Source organism: Lontra canadensis, unplaced genomic scaffold (assembly GCF_010015895.1).
Source record: "Lontra canadensis isolate GAN:19392208 unplaced genomic scaffold, GSC_riverotter_1.0 scaffold4, whole genome shotgun sequence".
Lineage (NCBI taxonomy): Eukaryota > Metazoa > Chordata > Mammalia > Carnivora > Mustelidae > Lontra > Lontra canadensis.
Genome location: NW_022630998.1, coordinates 53,629,821 through 53,651,709, shown reverse-complemented (window position 1 = coordinate 53,651,709; position 21,889 = coordinate 53,629,821). Strand labels below are relative to the sequence as shown.

The following is a 21,889-nucleotide window of genomic DNA, read 5'->3' as shown; positions in this document are numbered from 1 at the left end:
TGTTAATTTAAAAAAAAATGTGAGCTTTCAAATGAGAGAGACTCAAGCTCAAAGCCCAGTTCTTCCTTTTACTAATTCTCTGACATTGAGTTAAGGTGCTTAACCTCTTTAAGCCCTCGTTTTCTGATCTAGAACTTGGGGATCTTCATGGTGACCATGTCAGAGATTCACCGAGGGAGCTGGAATGATGACAGGCTGGCTCATTGTTTCTACCCTACTTGGAACTCCTGTGCATTTTCACTTTTATCCTGTAGTTCTGGTTTGTTTGATTTTGAGCAACTTTTTCTTTTCCTTTCCCTCCCCTAGGGATATGAAGCCTGACAATATTTTGCTTGATGAACATGGTAAGTAAATGATTTGTTTGCAATGAACATGACTTGCATATAGAAAAGCACTTGAGACAAAGGGGATTACCCCCAGCGAAGGGGGATTACATGCAGAAAAGGCCCTGCTTGATTCAGTTGAGTTCTAGGCACAAACTTGATGTGATGGGTGTGAGAGACAAGATGGATAGACTTCTTTATTGTAGCAGGGGTGTAGTACCCCAGGATACTCTTAAATAACGTGATATTTACAGAATGAAAAAGTCACTCCCTGTTCAACTTCGTTAAGCTTCTGTTGATTTTTTTTTTCCCCCAAGAAAACCGTCACAGTTTGTTTGGTGCTAATTTGCCTTACTCTCTTTCTAAAATCATCTCCCTCTTTTAATAAAGCAGAAGCCTCAAGCTCAGAGTAGGAGGCAGGCAAGAGTATCTATGGAATGATTAGCGACACCATTTTGTTCACATCGCATCTACTTTTACGTTTTTTGGGAAAATTGGTTTCCCATTTGCAGAAGAGATACCAAGTTTCTGTCCAGAGATTTTTCAGTTGAAGAAAGCTCATCAGTTTAAAAAAGAAGATGAAGCAGACAACAGTGTATGTGGCAGCCGGATGGGAAAGTGATACAAGGATTTGGCAATAACCATGAAGGTGATCAGTGAATGCCGGAAACCCAAGAAACACAGATTAAGGACATCCAGAGAGTAAGCTTTCACCAGCCATGATTACTGTGTGCCGTCTCTTCCCACTGTTTCTTTTAATGTCTATTTGGATATACTGGTCCATCAAGGCAGACCCCTAGGACACACGGCCTGCAGGTTATAAATGTTAGAGGGGCACTAAGATCTTTCTGATAGGTTCTGGAAGTTGTTGGATGAGGGAGTCCCAAGTGTGCAGGGCTCCTTATTCACTGGACTTTTACAAAAGGGATTTGCTGTGGGACTGCCCCTCCAATACCATCCATTGCTCATTACTTATTTACCTCGCTGCATTTTCAACCTGATTTGCCAGACCCCACCTGTGCTCAGGGGGCTATGAAACACTTTTGTGTATGACCTCTAATTTAGAAGCTCAGGGTCATTATTTATTTATGGACTGTCTAAAAAGATTTTTTCCACTTTCTTCCAGTGCCTAATTCCTTCCTTCCCTTTGCTGCTTCTGACACTCAGGAGCAGATGCTCAGAATCTCCAAAATGTGAGCAATAGTGAGACTTGGCGTGAAGGTGACTTTCCAGAGAACACCAGCTGCCCGTGCCTCAGAGAAGAGGCAGAGCTTCTCTCACCCGGTGCAGATAAACTCTCTGGAGCTTCACAGTTGTGTGGAGGGCCTCCCCTGACCCACAGAGGCCACCTCTGCCCCATTTAGAAAAAGGTTCTCTGTCTCCCCACCCCAGCCTCATGAAGGTACATGGTTGGTCAGGCAGAACACGGTCTGGGGTTCTGTCCCCACCTGCTCCCTTTTCCAGTTGCCTTTGTGTATAATATATTATTCTACCACTTGTTGAGGCCCTGAATGGAGACAGACAGGTCCTGTGCCCACAACCTTTTCAAGATTCACCTTCCATTCAGAGAACAATGTTTTTATTTTGGGCTTCAAACATATTTCCACCATAAAGTCATCTGATCCTCTCTCATTGAACTTCTCCTCCTCATTTTCTTGTGAGCTTGGTCATTGTAGATTAGGAGAATGGTCCAGAAATAAATTAATCTTCAAGTTTACCTGCCTTGAAACTACCCTTACATAAAGAAGAATTGTGTGATGTTACAGTTAAGAGCATGGATTCTGGGGCCCAGTTGCCTGAGTTCAAGACCCAGTTTCACCCCCTCACAAATCACGAGCTCTGAGAGTTTCCACAGACTATCTATCTAAATCTTTTCTGAATCTCAGTTTCTTGAGGAACTCAAAGAGTAATTAATTCTTAGAGTCACCGTAAAAATGAATAAGCATACTATTTATAAAGTGCTGATTGCAGTGTCTGCCACAGGGAAATCACTCAGAAGATAACTATTAGTATAATTCCATGAGGTAGTAGTGACTTTTTTCCTTACAGAAGGAAGCCAAAGCTTCTTCATCTTGTTTTATGTGGCTGTGTCTGTAGCAGGTGGTCAGTGAAAGCCAGGCCCTTACTTGTCTTTCTAAAGAATTATTTTAGGGCGCCTGGTTGGCTCAGTCAGTTGAGTGGCTGCCTTCAGCTCAGGTCATGATCTCAGGGTCTTGGGATCGAGACCTGCTTCAGGCTCCCTGCTTAGTGGGGAGTCTACTTCTTCTTCTGCCCTCCCCCATCCCATTGCTTGTGCTCTCTCTCTCTCAAATAAATAAGTAAAATCTAAAAATAAGAAAAGTTTTTTAGAAAGAATTATTTTGGTTCCAGAAGGGATATGCCAAAGCTTCTGTGTGCCTTCTTCTTAGCTGTTACGTTTATGCAGTTTTGTTCAGCACTAATACTCGGGCAGCTATGCCTTCAGTGGTCTCTTCTGATTTTCCCTCCTGGGCGCAGGGGCCTAAACCACTTTGGGGGGCATTTTACTCTTGCTAGAGCTGGGGCTCTGTTGTTCAGGAAGTATGAGCGGCCATCCCAGTCAGCCGGAGGGACTGTCCCAGTCTACCCCTGTTACCCGGTGAACTATTTATAATGACCCTTTCACTCTTAAGGTTTTGGGTTTCAACAATGAATTGAGAGGACTTTTTTGTATTATTTTTTCACCCTGAATGCAACTTGAAAATCACTAGTAAGAGAAACATTGTTTTGGAAAGGAACAGATCTGTGAATGGGATGGAAGCAAACAAATAAAAAAGGTAGAGAGCTATTGTCTAAACGTTGTCCTGGGGATCCCTTTCTGAAGAACATAATTTTTAAAGATTACTCTCTGTTTTCGCAGATTCTGAGAAACCAAGCCTTTCGGGCATTGCTCAGGGACCGTAACTAAGCACTCTTAAAAGAATACATCCCTGGTAACCCCCAGCTCTAAGCACATTCTGTACAGACGCTCCTCTCTGAATCCGCTGCCCCACAAATCAACGGGCACCTTTTCGAGTGGCCACTGGCATGATTTTCCGTGTCTCTTATTTGAAACCCTCACTTGTCCTCTCTGTCCTCATTTATAAGGTTTTAGCCCAATGGGCCATCACATGTGCCTTTCGCATGGGGATTTTAGCAACCCTGAAGGATAACTGCCTATCTCCCACAGACCTCCTACGCCGGTTCCTCCAGGCGACTCCGTATCACACCGAGTCTCTCACATTTTAATTCAGCACCGTTCGGCAACAGGCGGAAAATTTATTTTATTCTTACTGATTCATACGGGTTTGTATTCATCAGAAAAGACTGAAATTTAAAGGAGCTGAAGCCCTTTGTACAAATGGAGAATCTCTCCACCCTGTCAATGAACATTCAGAGTGGGACTGAAAAAAAGTGTTTTTAATTTAGAGCTTTAGAGCATACCTGTTCCTGTTCTTCCCAAACGTCTCGTTTGCTAGTTCAGAGCCCAGGCTGACATTAGATCTCAGATAGCTCATTATCAATCGTTGTGATAGATATTTTCATATCCTACCAGCTTAAGTACCCCATCCAGTTCTATCAATTCCATAGTGTCTGAATTTTTGTGTTTGTCTTAAATTATTCAGGAAATAAATGCTGCATCCAGAGGAACAATAATGTCTGCCTGGCATATCTCAGGAAACAACAATTATGGCATCATCTATAATTTAGTTTCCTTAATATCATCCCTAGTCCCAGGGAACGGGGAAAGGCAAAAACTCGGTCTGGGGGTAGGAGGAAGCACTAAGCGTGCTACCTGAACAGCCTCTTCCTTGCCGAGTCCCAAAATGGGCCTAAAAATCTAGTGCGAAGCCTCTTTTTTAAGAAAAAGATTATGTAGCGGCGCCTGGGTGGTGCAGTCGGTTAAGTGTCCGACTCTTGGTTTTGGCTCAGGTCATGAACTCAGGGTCATGGGATCGAGCCCCATGTCAGGCTCCATGCTCAGCATAGACAGAGGGAGACCTCTACCCCTCCCCTCTGTGCTCTTTCTCTCTCTAAAATAAATAAGTAAATATTTTTATATTGATAGCTGAATTAAAGGACTCCATGCTATTAATTCAGAGTTTTATTGTGCTGCTGTGTCTCTAGGTATAGAGGTGAAAAGAAAAGGCAAAAATGCTTTCCTAGGGAAATAAACCAGGAAATTCTGAGCCTTGTATCTGAAAAACCCCACACTAAGGCAGTGGTTCTAACTGGGGATGGTTTTGCTCTACTTTCTGTCCCCATGCGGGACATCTGGCAAAGTCTGGAGACATTTTTCATGGTCAGGATTCCAGCCAGGAGTGGGAAGTGCTATCAGCCTCTAGAGGGTAGAGGCTAAGGCTGTTACTGAACTTACTTCAAGGCACAGGGAAGCCCCATTGCAAAAAATGACCAGGTGTAAGAGGTTGAGAAATTCACAGAATTTCTGTGACACAGAATGAAACACAGAAATTCCGTGTTAGGGCCTCAGCTAATGGTCCTCCATTCCCAAGGCAATTCCCATGTCCCTCAACCAGCTGGTGACCGAAACTTCCGCTGTGAGCAGGCACTTGAGTTTATTTTCGTGGGGGGAGGGGTAGTAGGGGGACGCCTGGCAGAGGGAGGACCAGGTGCCAGGTACGGGAGCACTCTGGGCCCGGAACTGCGATTTGGGGCCAGTATCGACAGGCTCCATGGGGTTCTGCTTATGCTGTTTAGCTAAGAGCACCGGACTCCAGGTTCCAGTGGATCCTGGCCCTCACACAATTTCTCCCCACCCATACTGCCCCCGACCCCAATGGGCAGGGAGACAGACCCTGAGCCAACCGGGAAGGGACTGTTTCTGTGCATCCAGCTCTTCGGTCTTGCGATAAAGCACAAACGTTATGAGGAAATTCATAACTCAATAAAGGAGTCCTACACCAAATTCTCAATTCTAATCCCAGCTCTGCTACTTCTGAGCCTGGTGAAATTAACCACAAACACCTTTTCTGTTAAAGAGGGACTATTTCACCAGGCTACCCTGTTGGAAAATGGCAATTCATCAGATACGTGTAAATACGACTGAAAGGTAAAAGTCAGCGTTCCATCAACAAATTCAAAAGATATATGATGAGTACTCGCTGGGCCAGGATCTTCCACCATGCCAGGTCTTACTTTAAAGGAGTGGTCTCAAGCTTTATTGAGCATCAGGACCGCCTGGGAGGCTTGTTTAAACACTGGGATCCCACCCTGGTTTCTAACCAGGAAGGCTGGGGGTGGTGCTCAGGAATTGGAGCATTTCTAGCAGGTTCCCAGGTGAAGCCGGGGCTGCTGGTCAGCGGGCCACACTTGCAGCACCATGGGGCTCAGAAACATCCTCCTCTACCTTTTATTTCTACAAGAGCGTGGATAATCTCAGGATTGAGGTGGCTCCGGACACCCACTCACACTGAAGTAGAGGGTCCCCTGCCTGGCTGCACATCTGAATCACCTGTAGAGTTTCTGGTTGTTTCTAACACGCATGCCTGGCTCTCCTCCCATCCCACGGCTAGCCAAGTCTCAGCAGGGTCAAGTCCAGGCACGTGTGTTCAGCAAAAAGGCGCTGGGGTTTCTGATGATGAGAAAGAGCAACAGCTGAACACTTTCTTCCTTCCAAGTGCTGAGCTAAGTTCTTCCACGGTATTGCTTGATTTGATCTTCCCCAGTAACTCGTAAGAAAACTCCTGTTGCCGTCCCAACTGTACAGAGAAGGTGTCACCTTTTAAGGTAAGACAGTGTGTTCATGGTTGAACTTGGACTTGAAGTCACGCAGTCTGACTCCAGAGAAAAAGCTCTGCTTAAGGACAGTGTCTCCAGGCTGAGGCTGACCTAATTTGCATCAGAGAGCCACTTGAGCATGACACAGAGGAAGGAAGGAAGGAAAGAAAGAAAGAAGGAAAAACAGAGACAACCTATATGATGATAGAAGAGTTATCAAAATTATCTATTGGTGCATTCGGGCAAGAATACCTTCAACTTTCAGCCAGACAAGTGCTACTCTTACTTTATTAAAATGTCATCGCATCAGCGACACAAAACACTTCTTTGCACAAAACAAAACCCCAGCAACAAAGGCAGTGAGGTTTGTCTTCAGCAGCTCACTGGATGCTATCGGGGGCAGACTGAGAGGTTTGGCGGTGGGGAGTGTGGACTGTGAGACACAGAAGAAGAATCAGATGCCATCCCCTCCAGTTGCAGCCGTGTCTCATCAAAACCACAGAGCACGAAAATGGAAATGCCAACACTTTGAGGGCCTCTGAAAGCATTATGAGTTTTGTGCCAACAGCTAACATAACGGTCGGTCTGCCTGGGCTGCGGCTACGGCCCTCTTCCTCCTTCCAGGCAGAAATGCAAGGCCCTACACATTTTGCAGGGGCTGTTTCTTGTGGAATTTCAGTGTTAGACTCACGCTCTATGTCATGAGTGTCAGAACTGAGAGAGACCCTAGAGATGAGCTAGTCCATCTGTTTCTTTTTCTTTTTTCTTTTCCTTTCTTTCTTTCTTTTTTCTTTTTCTTTTTTTTTTTTTTTTACAAAAAGAAACTTGGGTTCAACATAGAAAAGAGACTGAAAGTCTATGATATATTAGGGGCAGAGCTCGGGGCAGAACTCAGGTCTCTTGGCTCACTGCCCAGGGCTCATTACATAGCCTCTGTATAAATAAAACTTGACTTTTTGGCCTTCCCTTAATACATTATTTTGTTGGGGGTGGGTAGAGGATAACCTAAACTATCAGTCAAAAAATATGATATTTCAGACAGAAAAGGAGGAAAAAGGAGTCTTGCTTGGCAAAGAAATAAATACATGTATCCACATTTGTGTCAGCTTTATAGTAGCAATATTTATCTCTGGAAAAAAAAAAAAATCCCCTAGGAGACACTTGGAAAAAAACGCTTGGAAATTCGATATGTACAACATCTCTAGACTGCCTCCCTCTCAACGCTCACAGGTGTTACCCAGTTAAAATGTTGCCAACAAGAAGTGGTAAGTGGAATTACCAGGGCTCGAGCTCTTAACCACGCGGGTTAAAACTTTCTGAGATTGATCTGCAGGTTTACCAGCAGATGCTCAGCTGGTTGGTGACTATGCTAGTCTTGAGGGCAGAATAATTGTGCTGCTGCTGCCTGGACCCCACTTGCCACCGGCATGCAAGAACTGACAAACGAAGCTTCCAGAGGCTCTCAGAAGCATGGCTGTGCTACAGAGCTGAATGGGGCTTAACGTTCTATGTGGTGCTTTTGTCTCTCCAGGGCACGTGCACATCACAGACTTCAACATCGCCACGATGCTGCACGGGGAGATGCGACTCACCACCGTAGCGGGCACCAAGCCTTACATGGGTACGGGCTCTGCGAGCGGCGGTGCTAAGAGCAAGGCTTAGCTTTTTTTGTTCCGGTAGACATTTATTCTGGGGTCGGTCATCTGCAGGCACTCGCCGCGAGGAATGCCAGGTTCCCCTGTGACCTGACCCGGGGAGCTTCTGAGTTCATGGGTCTGAGATGAGCCTCGGGAGGCTCTGTTTAGCAAGCGCCCAATCTGACCTTGATTCAGGAAAGCTACCGATGATGCCTCGAAACACTGTTTGAGGAGTTGCTTAGGACAACTTCTACCCACTTCCTATCAAAGAGTAGTAGTTGAGTGAATAAATATGACTAATTGCTTCTGTGGGCATGGCATGGTATCAAGTGCTGGCGACCTTGTAAGTGAGCAAAATACACAAGGTCTCCAGCTCATGGAGCTTACCTTCTAGTGAGGGGAGTTTTAAAAAGTAGAATCGGGGGCGCCTGGGTGGCTTAATCAGTTGGTTTCGGCTCAGACCATGATCTCAGGGTCACAAAGTCAAGACCTGCATCCTGCTTCACGTGGAATCTGCTTGTCCCTCTCCCTCCCTCTCTGCCCCTCCTCCCACTCATGAGCACTCTCTCTCTTAAATAAATAAATAAGATCTTAAAAATAAAAAATAGAATCAAATAGAAGGTGCAGTAATAAATCGGATAGTGATATGTGACATAAGTACTACTATACCCATCATTTACATAACCCCACATCACACGCCTACGGCTGGAAAGTTCACGCAGCATCCCAGATGTCATTTTCCCTGTAGTTTCAGCACCATGACAAACCCATGAGTTCTCCTTATTAAAGATGGGGAACTGGATTTTGCCTCAAGACTCAAAACACACCAGAGGGTGACTAAAAGGTTAAGGTTAGGTGCCAAAACTGTCAACAAGGTCTCACATTTAATTATGTTAACACTCACAAATTACTACAAATTCTAAGTACTCCTGTTGGAGTCTCTCTGCGTGGATGCCATTCTGGCAGAACTAGCCTCGCCTCCCACCCACCCTGAGAAACATAAAGGGAGAACTGCTGTCCTTTCCCCGGAGGGATTCAGGAAGAAGGACTTTTCCGCTCTCCCCTCTTAAGATAGGTGAGTCAGATCTCGAAGAGAATTCTCTGGAAAGTCTGTGGGAGACTGTGAGGCGAGAGACCCGACTCCACATTTGATGGCCATCTGGGTCGTCGCCGTACGTGCTAAGGGGTCCTGGTACCCACAGAGCCCGAGTTGTCCATGGGGTTGGTTGAGTTTGGAGCTAAGCCTACCTGGGGAGCATAACATTAGGAGACAGATGGACAGAAGTGTGTGAGTGTGTGTCGGGGTGAGGGGTGCGGATTAGCCGGAGGGCGGGATCCAGCCTGTCAGAGACTCTGCCAGTAGCCTGGAGGGAGGGCGGCTCCTCTCAGGGAGGCTTACTGGAAACACCACCAATTCCAACAGACACAACTGTATCTGAATCTTGGAGGTGTCCCCCAGCACAGGGTGCCTTGAAACGATTCGACCATGCAGCCAGGGTCGAGGAGCTTTGCCACACAGGAGGAGTGATGTCAGCTATCAGAAGCAACTTAAGAGAGCTCACCCCAGGGCACTCGTGTTATGATCCCTGCCTCCACTAACCCTCTTCCATGACCTAAAATGAATAGTACTCTCTAGGAAAAGGGACGAGGGACATGGCAGCCAGACTGGCCATCTTCACAGCAGGGTGGCTTAATCTAGCTGCGTGGCATGAGAGAGATCTGGATCAGATTTGAGATCAGTCCTTAAATTCATAGGACTGGATTTTAAAGTATCTGCATTAGATGTTTTACTAGGCAAAAAGGATTAAACTGTATTAAGCAAGAACTATCATTAGGGGAGCCCCCTTCCCAAAACAAATGGGAAGCTAGACACTGCATGACTGTTGGCAGATGGGGGAAAAAGCCCCTATTTCTGCTTCTACCTTCATTATTTGAGATGCTTAGAGAAGATAATGTCACTGGTCAAGCCAGCGGAATTAGGGATGTGGAATGAATTGTACTGACTAGATATGGTCGGAGTCATTTATGAGCAAAATAGTTGACCTTGAAATCAAGGGTAAGAGCAAAGTCACTTTTAATAGATCATTCTCTTCCTCATATAACTAGAGCAAGGAAGAGAAAACCCCTACATACAGGGCTGCCTCACTTCCCAGGAGAAAGAAATCCTCTGGGAAAAAATGAGTCTTATTTTAGATGATATTTGAACAACTATAAATTTCCTGGCTTCCTATTACCAGCACGGGTGAATAAATCTCCTTCGTCGCTTCTAAAATAATGGACACATATAATTCAGCCTATTTTCTGCCTAAACCTCACAGTTCTCAGGTGATAAAAGGGAATATCTGAGCCTGCTGGTCTGATGAATTTATTCTGCAGGTTTCCTGGGTTTCCATATTAAAGGCTATTTTCTTGGAGCCAAATCAGAATGAGCATCTGGGTTTTCTAGGCCTGGTTTCCATGGTGAGAGGAGTAAAGGGAAGCTACCCTTCTTTTCTCTCCCCAGTGATTTTAAATACAATATCCGTATAATTTAATTCTCCTCATATTTGGCATTTCAGGTCCTTTCACAACACGGAGCTAGGAAATTGGAGTGCATTCAAGGTTCTCTCCGCTATTTCACCTTCATCCTTATAATTAACAATTACTAATATTTATTGAAAGCTTTCTATGGGCCAGACAATGTGTTAAATGCTTAACGTTCATTTACTCATTTATTTTTTTCTCTGCGAGTCTAGGAAGCAGACTATAATTATCAACATTTTACAATGAGAAAATAAGAAGCTAAGTCATTTGCCCAAGATCACATGGCTAGTAACTGAAAAAGCTTAGATTTAAAGTAAGCTCTGACTTCAGAAAGTCAAGCTTCTTCCTGAAAGAGAGTTAAGGGAGAAATTTATTAGAAATTATTTGTGGTCCGTAAAAGGTTGTAAATCCATTTAAGTAAGCCAAAGCATTCGAACTGTTTTTTGTTTCAGTACAAATGAGTATCTGTCATCCCTGAACTCTGAATCCAAAGGTTACCTTTGCCTTTGATTTTTGGCTAAGAGTCTTTCTAAGAGGTGTCCTAGGTAGAAATCTGCCTTTTCTTTTTAAAAATTATGATCCAAATAATTTGGTAATATCTAGGTAACAGACATTCACCAGCATCCATACCCATTTTATAGCACTCCTGTGGGATACTAATTAGCATTTATAGAAAAAAAAATCTTTTTTTAAGATTTTGTTTATTTCGGAGAGCACCTGTGGAGTGGACATGCACGTGTGTGAGTAGGGAGAAGGGAGATGGGGGGGAGGGGGAGAAAGAGTCCCAGGCAGACTCCCCTCAGAGCACGGAGCCTGACACAGGGCTCTGTCTCAAGACCCCAAGATCATGACCTGAGCCAAAACCAAGAGGGGATGCTTAACTAAGGGAAACATCCAGGTGCTCCAGAAAGAAAAAAAAAATTCTAAGAAAGAAAGAAAACAAGGATGAAATACTGGCAATGACAGGAATATATGACACCTACAAGAGGAGGTGCTGAGCGCGTTATACAGCAGTTTCTTGACTCTGAACCACCTCCCTTTCAGCTCCCTCCTCCCTCCCCTCCTTCCTCACCCCCACTCCTACCTCTGCATCAATATAATCCAGGTCATTTAGAACTTAACCAATGAAGACATTCTTCTCTTCCCTACTAAAAACAAAGCAAATTCACTATGGAAAAATGTGTAAGATGCTGATAAGCAAGAGGAAGTTACATTAATCCCTCTACTTGTAGCTATTTATGGTTTCCTTCCAGACTTTTTTTCTGTGCACGCACAAACACGCATACATTCTTGTTTAAAAGTTGGATCATACCTAATTTTTGTACCCTAAATTTTCCCTTTATAATGTGATAACAACAGACAACATACAGTGAGCAGTAATTATGGCCCAAACACTTTGCTAAGCTTTTAACATTCATCGCGCCATGAAATTCTCAAAGCAACCCAATGAAAGAGGTTCATAATCACACAGCAAGGAACTGGTGGGGCACAAAGGTAAACCCACATCTAAAAACATCTCTCAAGCCGTAGAACTCATGGTGGTGAGGGTGATGATGGTGATGAAGGAACAACGGCTGACACAGACTGAGCTCTGCCTACGCGTCAAGCACTGGTCTAAGTGCGTGTATGACATTCTTTCATGAGGCCAATACTATTGCTATTCCCACTTGAAACATACAAACTGAGAAATGAAGCACTTTGCCCAGGTAGAGCTAGGTATACTGCTGTGAGGGTCACAGCCCCGACTCTTGACTCTCCCAACAGTCTGCTATGCTGGGCGACCTCTCTGTCTCTGGTTTCTAAACCTGCCTCAGCCAGAATTGCAACTTGTTTCTCTCTGACTCCAGAGGCTGGGTCTTGGCAAATGATACTCTGCTTCTTTGCCCATGTCCACATATAGAACTATCATTTTTCATGATCGTATGCTACAGCATTAGAGGACTGCATCAAATTTAACCACTTCTTTATTGTTGAATGTTAGGTTGTGTCTCATTTTGAAACATAAATAAATTTGTAATGAAACTCCTGTTAGCAGAAATAGGTCCTGCAACTTGATTATCTTTGTGATAAACTCCCATTCAAAGAATTCCTGGTCAGTGGGTATGTATGTGTTAATGCATTTTCCTCCTGAAGGTTCCCATTATTTCTGCTCATTTATTCTAGAAGTGTCTGTGAATATTTATTTCCCTGCATTCTCATCAGGCTGTACAATGAGTATCTTCAATCTTCCTGAAAAGATCATTTAAAAAGGTCCCTCATGATACTAATACTGAAATTCTCTGACTTCTGTAAACTGTTCATGTTCTTTGCTCGTTTTCTATTAGGGTGTGAATATTTTTATCCTATCCTACTATTTCTTATTGATTGTATAAAAAAACTCTAGAGCTTTATATATTCAGATTATAGTGTATCCTATGTGTTACAAATATGATTTCCTACCTTTTAGTTTGCTGTTGTTCTTACGGCATTTTTTATATAAAGAACTATTTTTTCTAACATCATCACACCATTAGTCTTTTTTATGGTTTCTACCTTTTTTATTTCTTTATTTTTTTTAAAGATTTATTGATTTATCTGAGAGAGAGTGTGTGTGCATGCGAGCAGGGGAGGAGCAGAGGGAGAAGGAGAGAGAGTCTCAAGCAGACTCCGTATAGAGCCCGGGCCTGACGAGGGGCTTGATCCCACAACCCTGAGATCATAACCTGAGCCAAAACCAAAAAGTCAGTCCTTCAACCAACTGCCACCCAGGTGCCCCTATAGTTTCTACCTTCGATGCTATTCTTAGTAAGACCTACTTTTCTCCAGATTTTGGATATGGTTACCTAATGTTTTTATTACTGTTACACTTTAATTTTTTTTTCCTTATTCTGGTTACATATAATCTTGACTGAAGTTACATCATAAGGATCTGACTGAACTTTTTGTTAGACCACTAAACAATTGTCTTGCAATAACATATCAAATAATATCTTTTCCATGTTGATTTACAATATGATCATCAAAAACTAAATATCCTTATATACAGGTCTACATTCTATTGTTTTCAAATCTTAACTATTACAGCTTTATAATATAATACATGAGACACAAATCTTGTGTTTTATCTTTTTCAGAAGAATTATTATTCACAGATTTTTGAGGTAGAAGAAATTTAGAATTTTTTTTGTAAATTTCATTATTTCTGTTGTGTCACATTTATGGGTTAGATTTGAGGCCCTTTCTTTCTTTCTTGACCAAGAATCTACTATCTAGGAACACCTGGGTGACTCAGTGAGTTAAGCGTCTGACTCTTGGTTTCATTTCAGGTCAGAATCTCAGGGTCAGGGGCGCCTGGGTGACTCAGTGGGTTAAGCCTCTGTCTTTGGCTCAGGTCATGGTCTCAGGGTCCTGGGATCTCAGGGTCCTCTCTGCTCAGCGAGGAGCCTGCTTCGCCCCTGCCTCTCTCTGCCTGCCTCTCTGCCGACTTGTGATCTCTGTCTGTCAAATAAATAAATAAAATCTTAAAAAAAAAAAACAACAAAAAGAATCTCAGGGTCATGAGATCGAGCCCCATATCAGGCTCCGTGCTCAGCAAGGATTCTGCTTGTCCCTCTCCCTACCCCTCTACCCTTCCCCTCGCTCTCTCTCTAAAAATGAATAAGATCTTTTAAAAAAATCTTCTATCTAGGTATTGTAAAACCTGAAAACCAAATGATGGTAATCCAAATAGCCATAGACACATTAAAATGTGGTCAAGCTTATTGGTAATCAGGAGGATGCCTATTGAAACCACAATGAAAGCTCAATCCACACTTACTGGATTAGCAGAATTCAAAAGGTCAGTTAACACCAAGCGTGGGTAAGGAAGCTGAGCAAAGGAAACTCTGATTCGCTGCTGTTCACCATGTTACTTGGTACTACCCCTTGGTTAAACAGTTGGCCATTTTCCAGAATGTGTGAAGATGCACATCGTACCCCCAGCAGCTCCCCTTCCAGGAACACACTCTATAGATGTGTGGCCTCTTAGGAGCGTTCATGACAGCATTGTTCCAAATTGAAAATATCCAGATATTAGGTATTCTCCCAGCACAATGGCCTGTTTATCACTCAGAGTTTTCTGCTGAGACGCCTGTCACCTGTCATCCGGGATACTGGTAAGGGAAAGTGGAAATAAAGCCCATTTCCATCCAATCCGGGGGGGTATTGTGGGGGGTCAGGGCCATTATCTCCCAAAGTGATGGGGGAGCTGTGACTTAAAGATACAATGCAGTGATGCGTGGGAGATGAATTCACTGGGGAATGAGGTTCATACAGTCGGGGTCTGTCCTGGGCATTGGATGTCAACATTCAGATTTCTCAGATTGGATGGCATCCAGAGGATTTTACTTGGGACTTGAGTATCCTAGCTAGGTCAAGCCCGTGTGCAGGCCTCACATCATGCCAGTTTCCTTTGTCCAGAACCGCCCCTTACTGGGAGGCTTGGGTTAACTGTGCAAAGCTGTTGACAAGTAAAATTCCCATTCCTATGAACAAGTGCCTCTCCAGAACCCAGTTTTTGGAGCACTTTCTAGGCACCAGGCACAGAGCTGAGATTTGGGCATGCATTATCTCATTTAATTTCTCACCTCTCTAAAGATCATCTTATTTTGACTTTGCTAAAGAGGATTCTCAAGTTTAGGCAGCTGACTCGTTCAAGGTCAGAATAAGTGGTAAAGGCAGGTTCTGACCCCAGATGGTGTGGCTCCAGAACTAATAACTGTCACCATTGCCTGTTGCCTTGACTCCTTGTTGTTTATTTAGTCAACACATTTCTGTTGAGTGACTCTAGATGCCAGGTTCAATATTAGACACTAGAAGTGTAGAGGTGAGCCCACTGCCCTTGCTTTGTGCTTTATCCCTCACGAGCTAGGTATATTCTTGGAAGAGTATGAAGAAGGTTCATAGGCATCAAAGTGCTTAGAAAATACATAACTGGGCAGTCACCGCAGGGGGTAAAATTGACTGTAGCTTTGCCTTCCCTTGGAGTCCTTTCAAATAACCGTGTTACAAAGTGTAAGTTTCAGGGCACCTGGGTGGCTCAGGTTAAAGCCTCTGCCTTCGGCTCGGGTCATGATCCCGGGGTCCTGGGATCGGGCCCCGCGTCGGGCTTTCTGCTCAGTGGGAAGCCTGCTTCCTCCTCTCTCTCTCTGCCTGCCTCTCTGCCTACTTGTGATCTGTCAAATAAATGAAAATCTTTAAAAAAAAAAAAAAAAAAAAAGAAAGTTTAAAAAAAAAAAAAGTGTAAGTTTCTCCACCTAATGTGAAACCTTCTATTTCTCAGAGTGCCCACTTCCTCCTTCACTCTCCCTCGCCACCAAGAGCAGGCTATAAATGCTACTCTTGGGTCTTCCAGAAGACTGTGAGATGGAGAGCCGATCCAATATGCCTTGCACCAAATTCTCAGTGTTGTTTGCAGCAGGAATCCAAATATCAGTCCTTTAGCACAAACCCTTCGACTCAAGGCAACAGAGAACATCTTCCCAGACTTCCTGCTCTTAGGGTCAGCTGAACATTGGAGGCCTTATGGGATCCAATTTTTAATAGTTACGGGATATATATAAGAACAAGAAAATCGGCCATTTTTGCATGCTGGGAGCAATCTAGCAAGGGATGGTAAGCATCCATAACAGTGTTTAGTCCTTTTACTTACCCTGGTGCTGTGCCTTAGGAGGAGCACATTGGGAGCAGAGATCTGTTAACGTCACACATTGTAAAACTGACCTAACTTTTCTGTATCGTCAGCACCTGAGATGTTCGACTCCAGAAGAGAAGCCGGCTATTCCTTTGCTGTGGACTGGTGGTCCCTGGGAGTGACGGCGTATGAGCTCCTGAGAGGCCGGGTATGCTAGAATTGCGTTGCTCTTTGGTTATTTTTCCAGCGAGTTTCATTTTTAGAATGAAAGAATGGATTTTTTTTTTCTCTCTAAAATCGAGCAGTTTGTTTGCAAGGTGAAAACACTATGTCACATGATTCTTGGGATTACGGCTCATATTTACTCTCCCATATGTGGATCTGAGCCTGTGAGTTAACATTAACTACAGATAAAATTAAATGAATTAGTATTATAAACTCCCAGAGAGGGAAGATCAGTGCACCTCACTAAATATCTTGTGGAAATATATTTGTTTGTTTAAAGAAAACCAATTTGCAGTCACAATACAGGACTCTAACGTCCACCTAGTTCCTCAAGATGAGCGTCAACTATTAATACAACACAATTCGTGCCCTATCTTGTTGGATTCCCCTCTGTCATTTGGCTCCTGGGTTCTGAGTTCAGGGGCAAATTAGAGTGCTTCCCTTTTAAAGAACATATTTCTTAAACAAAAATGCCTAGTAAGAATTTTACCCAGAAAATCCCCCCCCATATTATTTTATCTCTGTGATAGTTCTCTGTGATAGACTGTATTAACATTATCAGATTAACTTTTTCTTTCAATTTTTGGGGTGGGGGAGGTAAAGAAAAGGTACTACAGATTATTGAATTTAAATCCATTTTGTAAAGTATTGCCCTTGTGAGTTTTTCAGGGTTTATCAATTTTTACCTAATCTCTTTAATATTAGTTTTTTCAGATCTTATTTGTTTATTTATTTGACAGAGAGAGAGATCACAAGTAGGCAGAGAGGCAGGCAGGGTGGGGGGGAAGCAGGCTCCCTGCTGAGCAGAGAGGCCAATGTGGGGCTTGATCCCAGGACCCTGAGATCATGACCTGAGCTAAAGGCAGAGTGTTACCCCATGGAGACACCCAGGCGCCCCTCTCTTTTATATTTATTAATTCATTAAGGTGAAGCATGTACCTCATAGTTTAGTATTATCCCCAGTATTTAACTCTAAATAGATACATAACAAGTGTGTACTGAATCAATGGGGGAACAAGGCACTACATCAATTCTGCAGCGTTCTAGCAAAGAATCACCAAGTAGGCTGTAGGTTAATTAGGTTTCAAAATCTAGCTAATCACATTTAATTACAACTATCAACACAACTAAACCACAGAGGACAGGCGCTAAACAAGGATCTCCTCCACATTTACAAATTCTCATTTATAGAAAAATATACGCCTCAAAGACAAATATGCTTGACATCTCTGTGTTTTCTGAACTTCACTGCAATCTTGATGAATGAGTCCCTTAGCTATTAATCTGCTTTGTCCGCCATTGTAAGGGCAAGGTCCGTCCCTTCTAGCTTTGGGTTATCCTTAAGTGTCAGCTTCTGCTAGGTACACACATAGCTTTGCACTAATTGTATGTCCTTAGCTGCAAATCGTTCACTCTTGTACTCCTGAAATAAGACCACAATCAAAACACCTCATTTTCTCCCATCTAATGCTTTACTTTTCCCACCTTATTCATTCTTTATATTCTTGCTCTTATTTTATATGCTGCGTAAAGAATTGTTTGATATATCCTGTCACTGCACGCTGTAATTTCTTTATGGCATGCATTCTGTTGATTTGGGTGTGTGTGTGTGTGTGTGTGTGTGTGTGTGTGTGTGTGTAGAGCCTACATAAATATTTATGGTTTCTGAAAATAGATTATAGGCTCCCCCAGTGTGGAAAGCATGTCTCTCTCGTTCTTATATCCCCAGTGCCCAACAGAGGTGCTGGGACATCATGGGCATTCAATAAATATTTGGCAAGTGAATAAATATGCAATTCTGGTAGTTGATGAATTAACATGGATTTTCAATTTGAGAACTAGAAAGATATGTTATTGTCTAAGACAAAGGCCACTTGGCTATTTTTAATAAGTTGACAGATCATGAGGATTCTTTTAAAATATTAAGTTCAGTCACCTGGGCTTCTAAAGTAAATGGAAAAAAGTATGCTTAAACCAGTTGCCTGTGGCATTTATCAGTTAACTTATTCATTTATCAAAGCATTTATTCATTTATCAAAGCATTTTATGTTTTGAGGGAGAAACAGTAAGTTTAGAAGCAGCAATGAAATGAAGGAAATTAGAAGAAAGAAAAAAAAAATGTCTGTATTTAACCGTGGAAAATGAAGCATGCCAAACTTCTCTTAATGGTATAAATGTGGAGTGAATCCTGTGTAGTGAGCCACAGTGGCTTTGGCTAGTAAACACTCCATAGCAGTGATCGTGGTGGTATGGTATGGAGTACTTCCTTTCTGAGACTGAGTTACACAGGTCAGCTCCGCCATATTGTCACTGAGACAGATGAATTAGCTACAGTCCTTTATTCAGTCTCGTGGGAAGAAAATATGAGGCAGATAGATAAGTTTAGACCTCGTGAAAAAAGAAATAAATAAATAAAGTTTGGCGGTCTCCTTTTTAGGGAATCTACTCCAAGCATTTGGTGGTTCCCTGACTAACTTGATGTTGACATATCATGTGTAGAAGTAAGCCTTTCTTCACATGGCCTTTATTGATGACTCGTCTTGCTCTTCACTGTTCACATTTATAGCCGCCCTTTCTAGCCTGTGTTCAAGAATCATGCAAATCTTTTTCCTGCATTGTGTGTAATATGTGCCAGCTGCCCTGTGAATTTTACGTGTACTATGCCATTTAGTTTTTCCAACAACCTTACGTGGCAGTTTATTTTACAGGTAAAAGACAGATGAAGGAACAAACTCCAATCGAGTGCCTCAATTTGACACTAAAATTTTTGCCTTTGAAGCTCAAGATCTTAACCACATTACCTTTCTTCTCCCCCAAGCTTTTCTTGAAATTCCGTTAGCTAACAGTGTAATATGAGTTTCAGGTATAGAATTCAGTGATTCATCATTTACATGTAACAACCAGAGCTCATCGTGACAAGTGTCCTCCTTAATGCCCATCCCCCATTTAGCCCGTCCCCCTGCCCACCTCTCCTCTGGTAACAATCACTGTGTTCTCTATAGTTGGGAATCTGTTTTTGAGTTTTCCTCTTCCACCCATAGCCCCACGTTCATTTGTTTTGCTTCTGAAATTCCACATGAATGAAATCATGTAGTATTTATCTTTCTCTGACTTATTTCGCTTAGCATAATACTCTCTAGCTCCATTCACATCTTTGCAAATGGGAAGATTTCATTCCTTTTTGATGGCTGGGTAATATTCATATATATACATATATATATATGAAGTGAGATATAGATATATATATATATATATGAAGTAAGTTACACATATACATATATATAGTATCAGTTCTTCTATATCCATTCATCAATCAGTGGACACTTGGTCAGTTTCCATAGTTTGGCTATTGTTCATAATGCTGCTATAAACATCATGGAGCATGTATCCATTTGAATTAGTATTTTTGTATCCTTTGGGTAAATACCCAGTAATGCAACTGCAGCATTGTAGGGTGATTCTATTTTTAGTTTTTAGGGGAACTTCCACACTATTTCCCAGAATGGCTGCACCAGTTTGCCTTCCCACCAACAGAAAGGTTCCCTTTCTCCACATCCTCGCCAACACCTGTTGTTTCCTGTCATATTAATTTTAGTCATTCTGACAGGTGTGAGGTGGTATCTCATTGAGGTTTTGATTTGTATTTCCCTGATGATGAGTGATGATGAGCACATTTGTATGTGTCTACTAATCATCTATAATTACATTACCTTTTAATACTAATTTACAACAGGAAGAATATTAAACTCTTCCATCTCTCCCAATTTATTCCATGAGTCCACAGTCATTTATTAAGTATCTTGAAAAGGCCAGGCACTTGATGAATGTACATAGCCATATTAACTGTCCCACTGTTGGTTAATCTAATACGGAAATTGTGTTCATTTAACAAACATGCAATGAGCACCTACTAGTTGCTAGGTCCAATGGACACATATATGAGTAGGGGATGATCTCTGGCCGTAAGTAGCTCACAGTTCACACAAAAGATAAAATCTCATAAGTCTATTTTATGAAACAGAGAAATTAATATAGGTAAAGGCTGCTCTCTAGTGGGCAGCTGTGAAAAATATAACAAAACCACTGTTTCCTTTACACCAAAGTTAAAACTATAAAAGAACGTGGTTCTCTCAGAGGTAAAAATACTATACCTCATCATAAAATTCTCCACCCCACTCCACAGAACTAGCAACTCATAACATTTTGGACTGGAGTTAAACTTTTCTGGGAACATTCTATCCTGAACTTATTACTGATTCAAAAAGCACAAACAGGTGTAGAGTAAAACTCTGGATCTCTTTCTAATCAACATTTAAGTAGCAGTTTTTTTCAAAGTTCCATTTACTGAACACTTTTCCCATGTTTTATGTAAATACTTACGTAAGCTGCCTTACAGAACAGCCCCAAATTGGTATCTCAAGGTGGATTTAGTGTACAGAACTGTTTCATTTGGCCCAGTGGACTTACCAAAGTTTTTAAAAAATTCTGAGATTTCACAGGAAACTAGAGATTTCTGGGGTCTTTTTTTTTTTTTTTTTAAAAAAAAGATCTGACAACAGTAGACCACATTTGCACATGAAAACAACAATCAGCTGGAAGGGACCAGAAAATGATACGGAGATTTGAAAAATTTAAGTCGGGAACATGGGCAAAACAAAATTTTTTCTTTACCCTATAAAAATGAAGACTCTTCCTTCTTCTCTCCCCCAAGAGACCATACCATATTCGCTCCAGTACCTCCAGCAAGGAAATCGCACACATGTTTGAGACAGCTATCGTGACTTATCCCTCTGCCTGGTCACAGGAAATGGTGTCACTACTCAAGAAGGTAAGAAGGAGGACTGCATGACAAAAGGAAGTGGTAAAAAGAAGCATGCCTTCTGGTTTGAGGTGAGAAGTTAGTTTATAATACTGGAGGCAGCCATGATGATACACATTTCTAGAGTGGACTTTGCACCTAACAGCTTGCAAACACATGGCTTCATTCGGGCAACACACATGTCCTCTTGTTGAGCCATGTCTAACTCAGTGTGTCCAAAATGGAGTTCCTGATCACTCTCTATTTCCTGGACTTGCTATGATGTTCCCTTTCCCAGTGATTGGCCCCCTCCATCCTTCCAGCTATGGAAGCCAGAAACCAAAAGTCACCCATCATCCCCATATCCAATTCACAGCCAAGTTCTATAACCTAATTTTGTAAATATCTCTTGACTCTGTCACTTCTCTTTATCTCTACTGCCATCTCCTCAGTCCTACTGCCTTATAAGGTCTTACCTTAAAACTGGTTTGTTCTGGACACTTTCACACACTCCATTTGGTTCTCCCCTCTGCCCGATACTGATCTGTTCAAAGCAAAATTCATTGTCTTAGTGTTCTCAGAATAAAGACCAAAATAATCTATATGGTATAAAGGTTCTAACTACCACCCAAGCCTTATTTTGGACTTTTGTTCCCCTTTTGACTACACATAGATTTCTTTTTTTCTCTTCTCCTTTTCTTCTACCTCCTCACCATCATTTATCAACCTCTTACCACAGGGCCTTTCCTCATGCTCTGCCTGAAATAGTGCCTCCATCCCCAGCTCTTCCAGCTCCCTCCTTTAGGTCAGCACTACTCAATGAGATTCAGTGACTGGTGCAAATCCATGAATTGTTCCCTACAGGTCCATGAGTATAGAAATTGAGAGAAGCATTTAGAAACTGTTATAGCAATGGGATATTGCTGATGTTTCTAAGTACATGGTCAGTGGCCTCATCTCACTGAACAGGGTATTAACTCAAATCACAAGTTGTGTG

The 21,889-nt window shown here is 42.4% G+C and overlaps 1 protein-coding gene across 2 annotated transcripts in view; it reads left to right on the top strand.

Annotated features, from left to right (window-relative positions):
- STK32A (serine/threonine kinase 32A) overlaps positions 1-21,889 on the top strand; it is a 126,946-nt gene that overhangs the window by 89,090 nt on the left and 15,967 nt on the right. For both annotated transcript variants that reach the window (XM_032850724.1, XM_032850718.1), the window contains exons 6-9: positions 307-344; positions 7,591-7,680; positions 15,980-16,077; positions 20,806-20,922. In XM_032850724.1, coding sequence (XP_032706615.1) covers positions 307-344; positions 7,591-7,680; positions 15,980-16,077; positions 20,806-20,922 — 343 coding nt within the window. The remainder of the gene's footprint in view (positions 1-306; positions 345-7,590; positions 7,681-15,979; positions 16,078-20,805; positions 20,923-21,889) is intronic.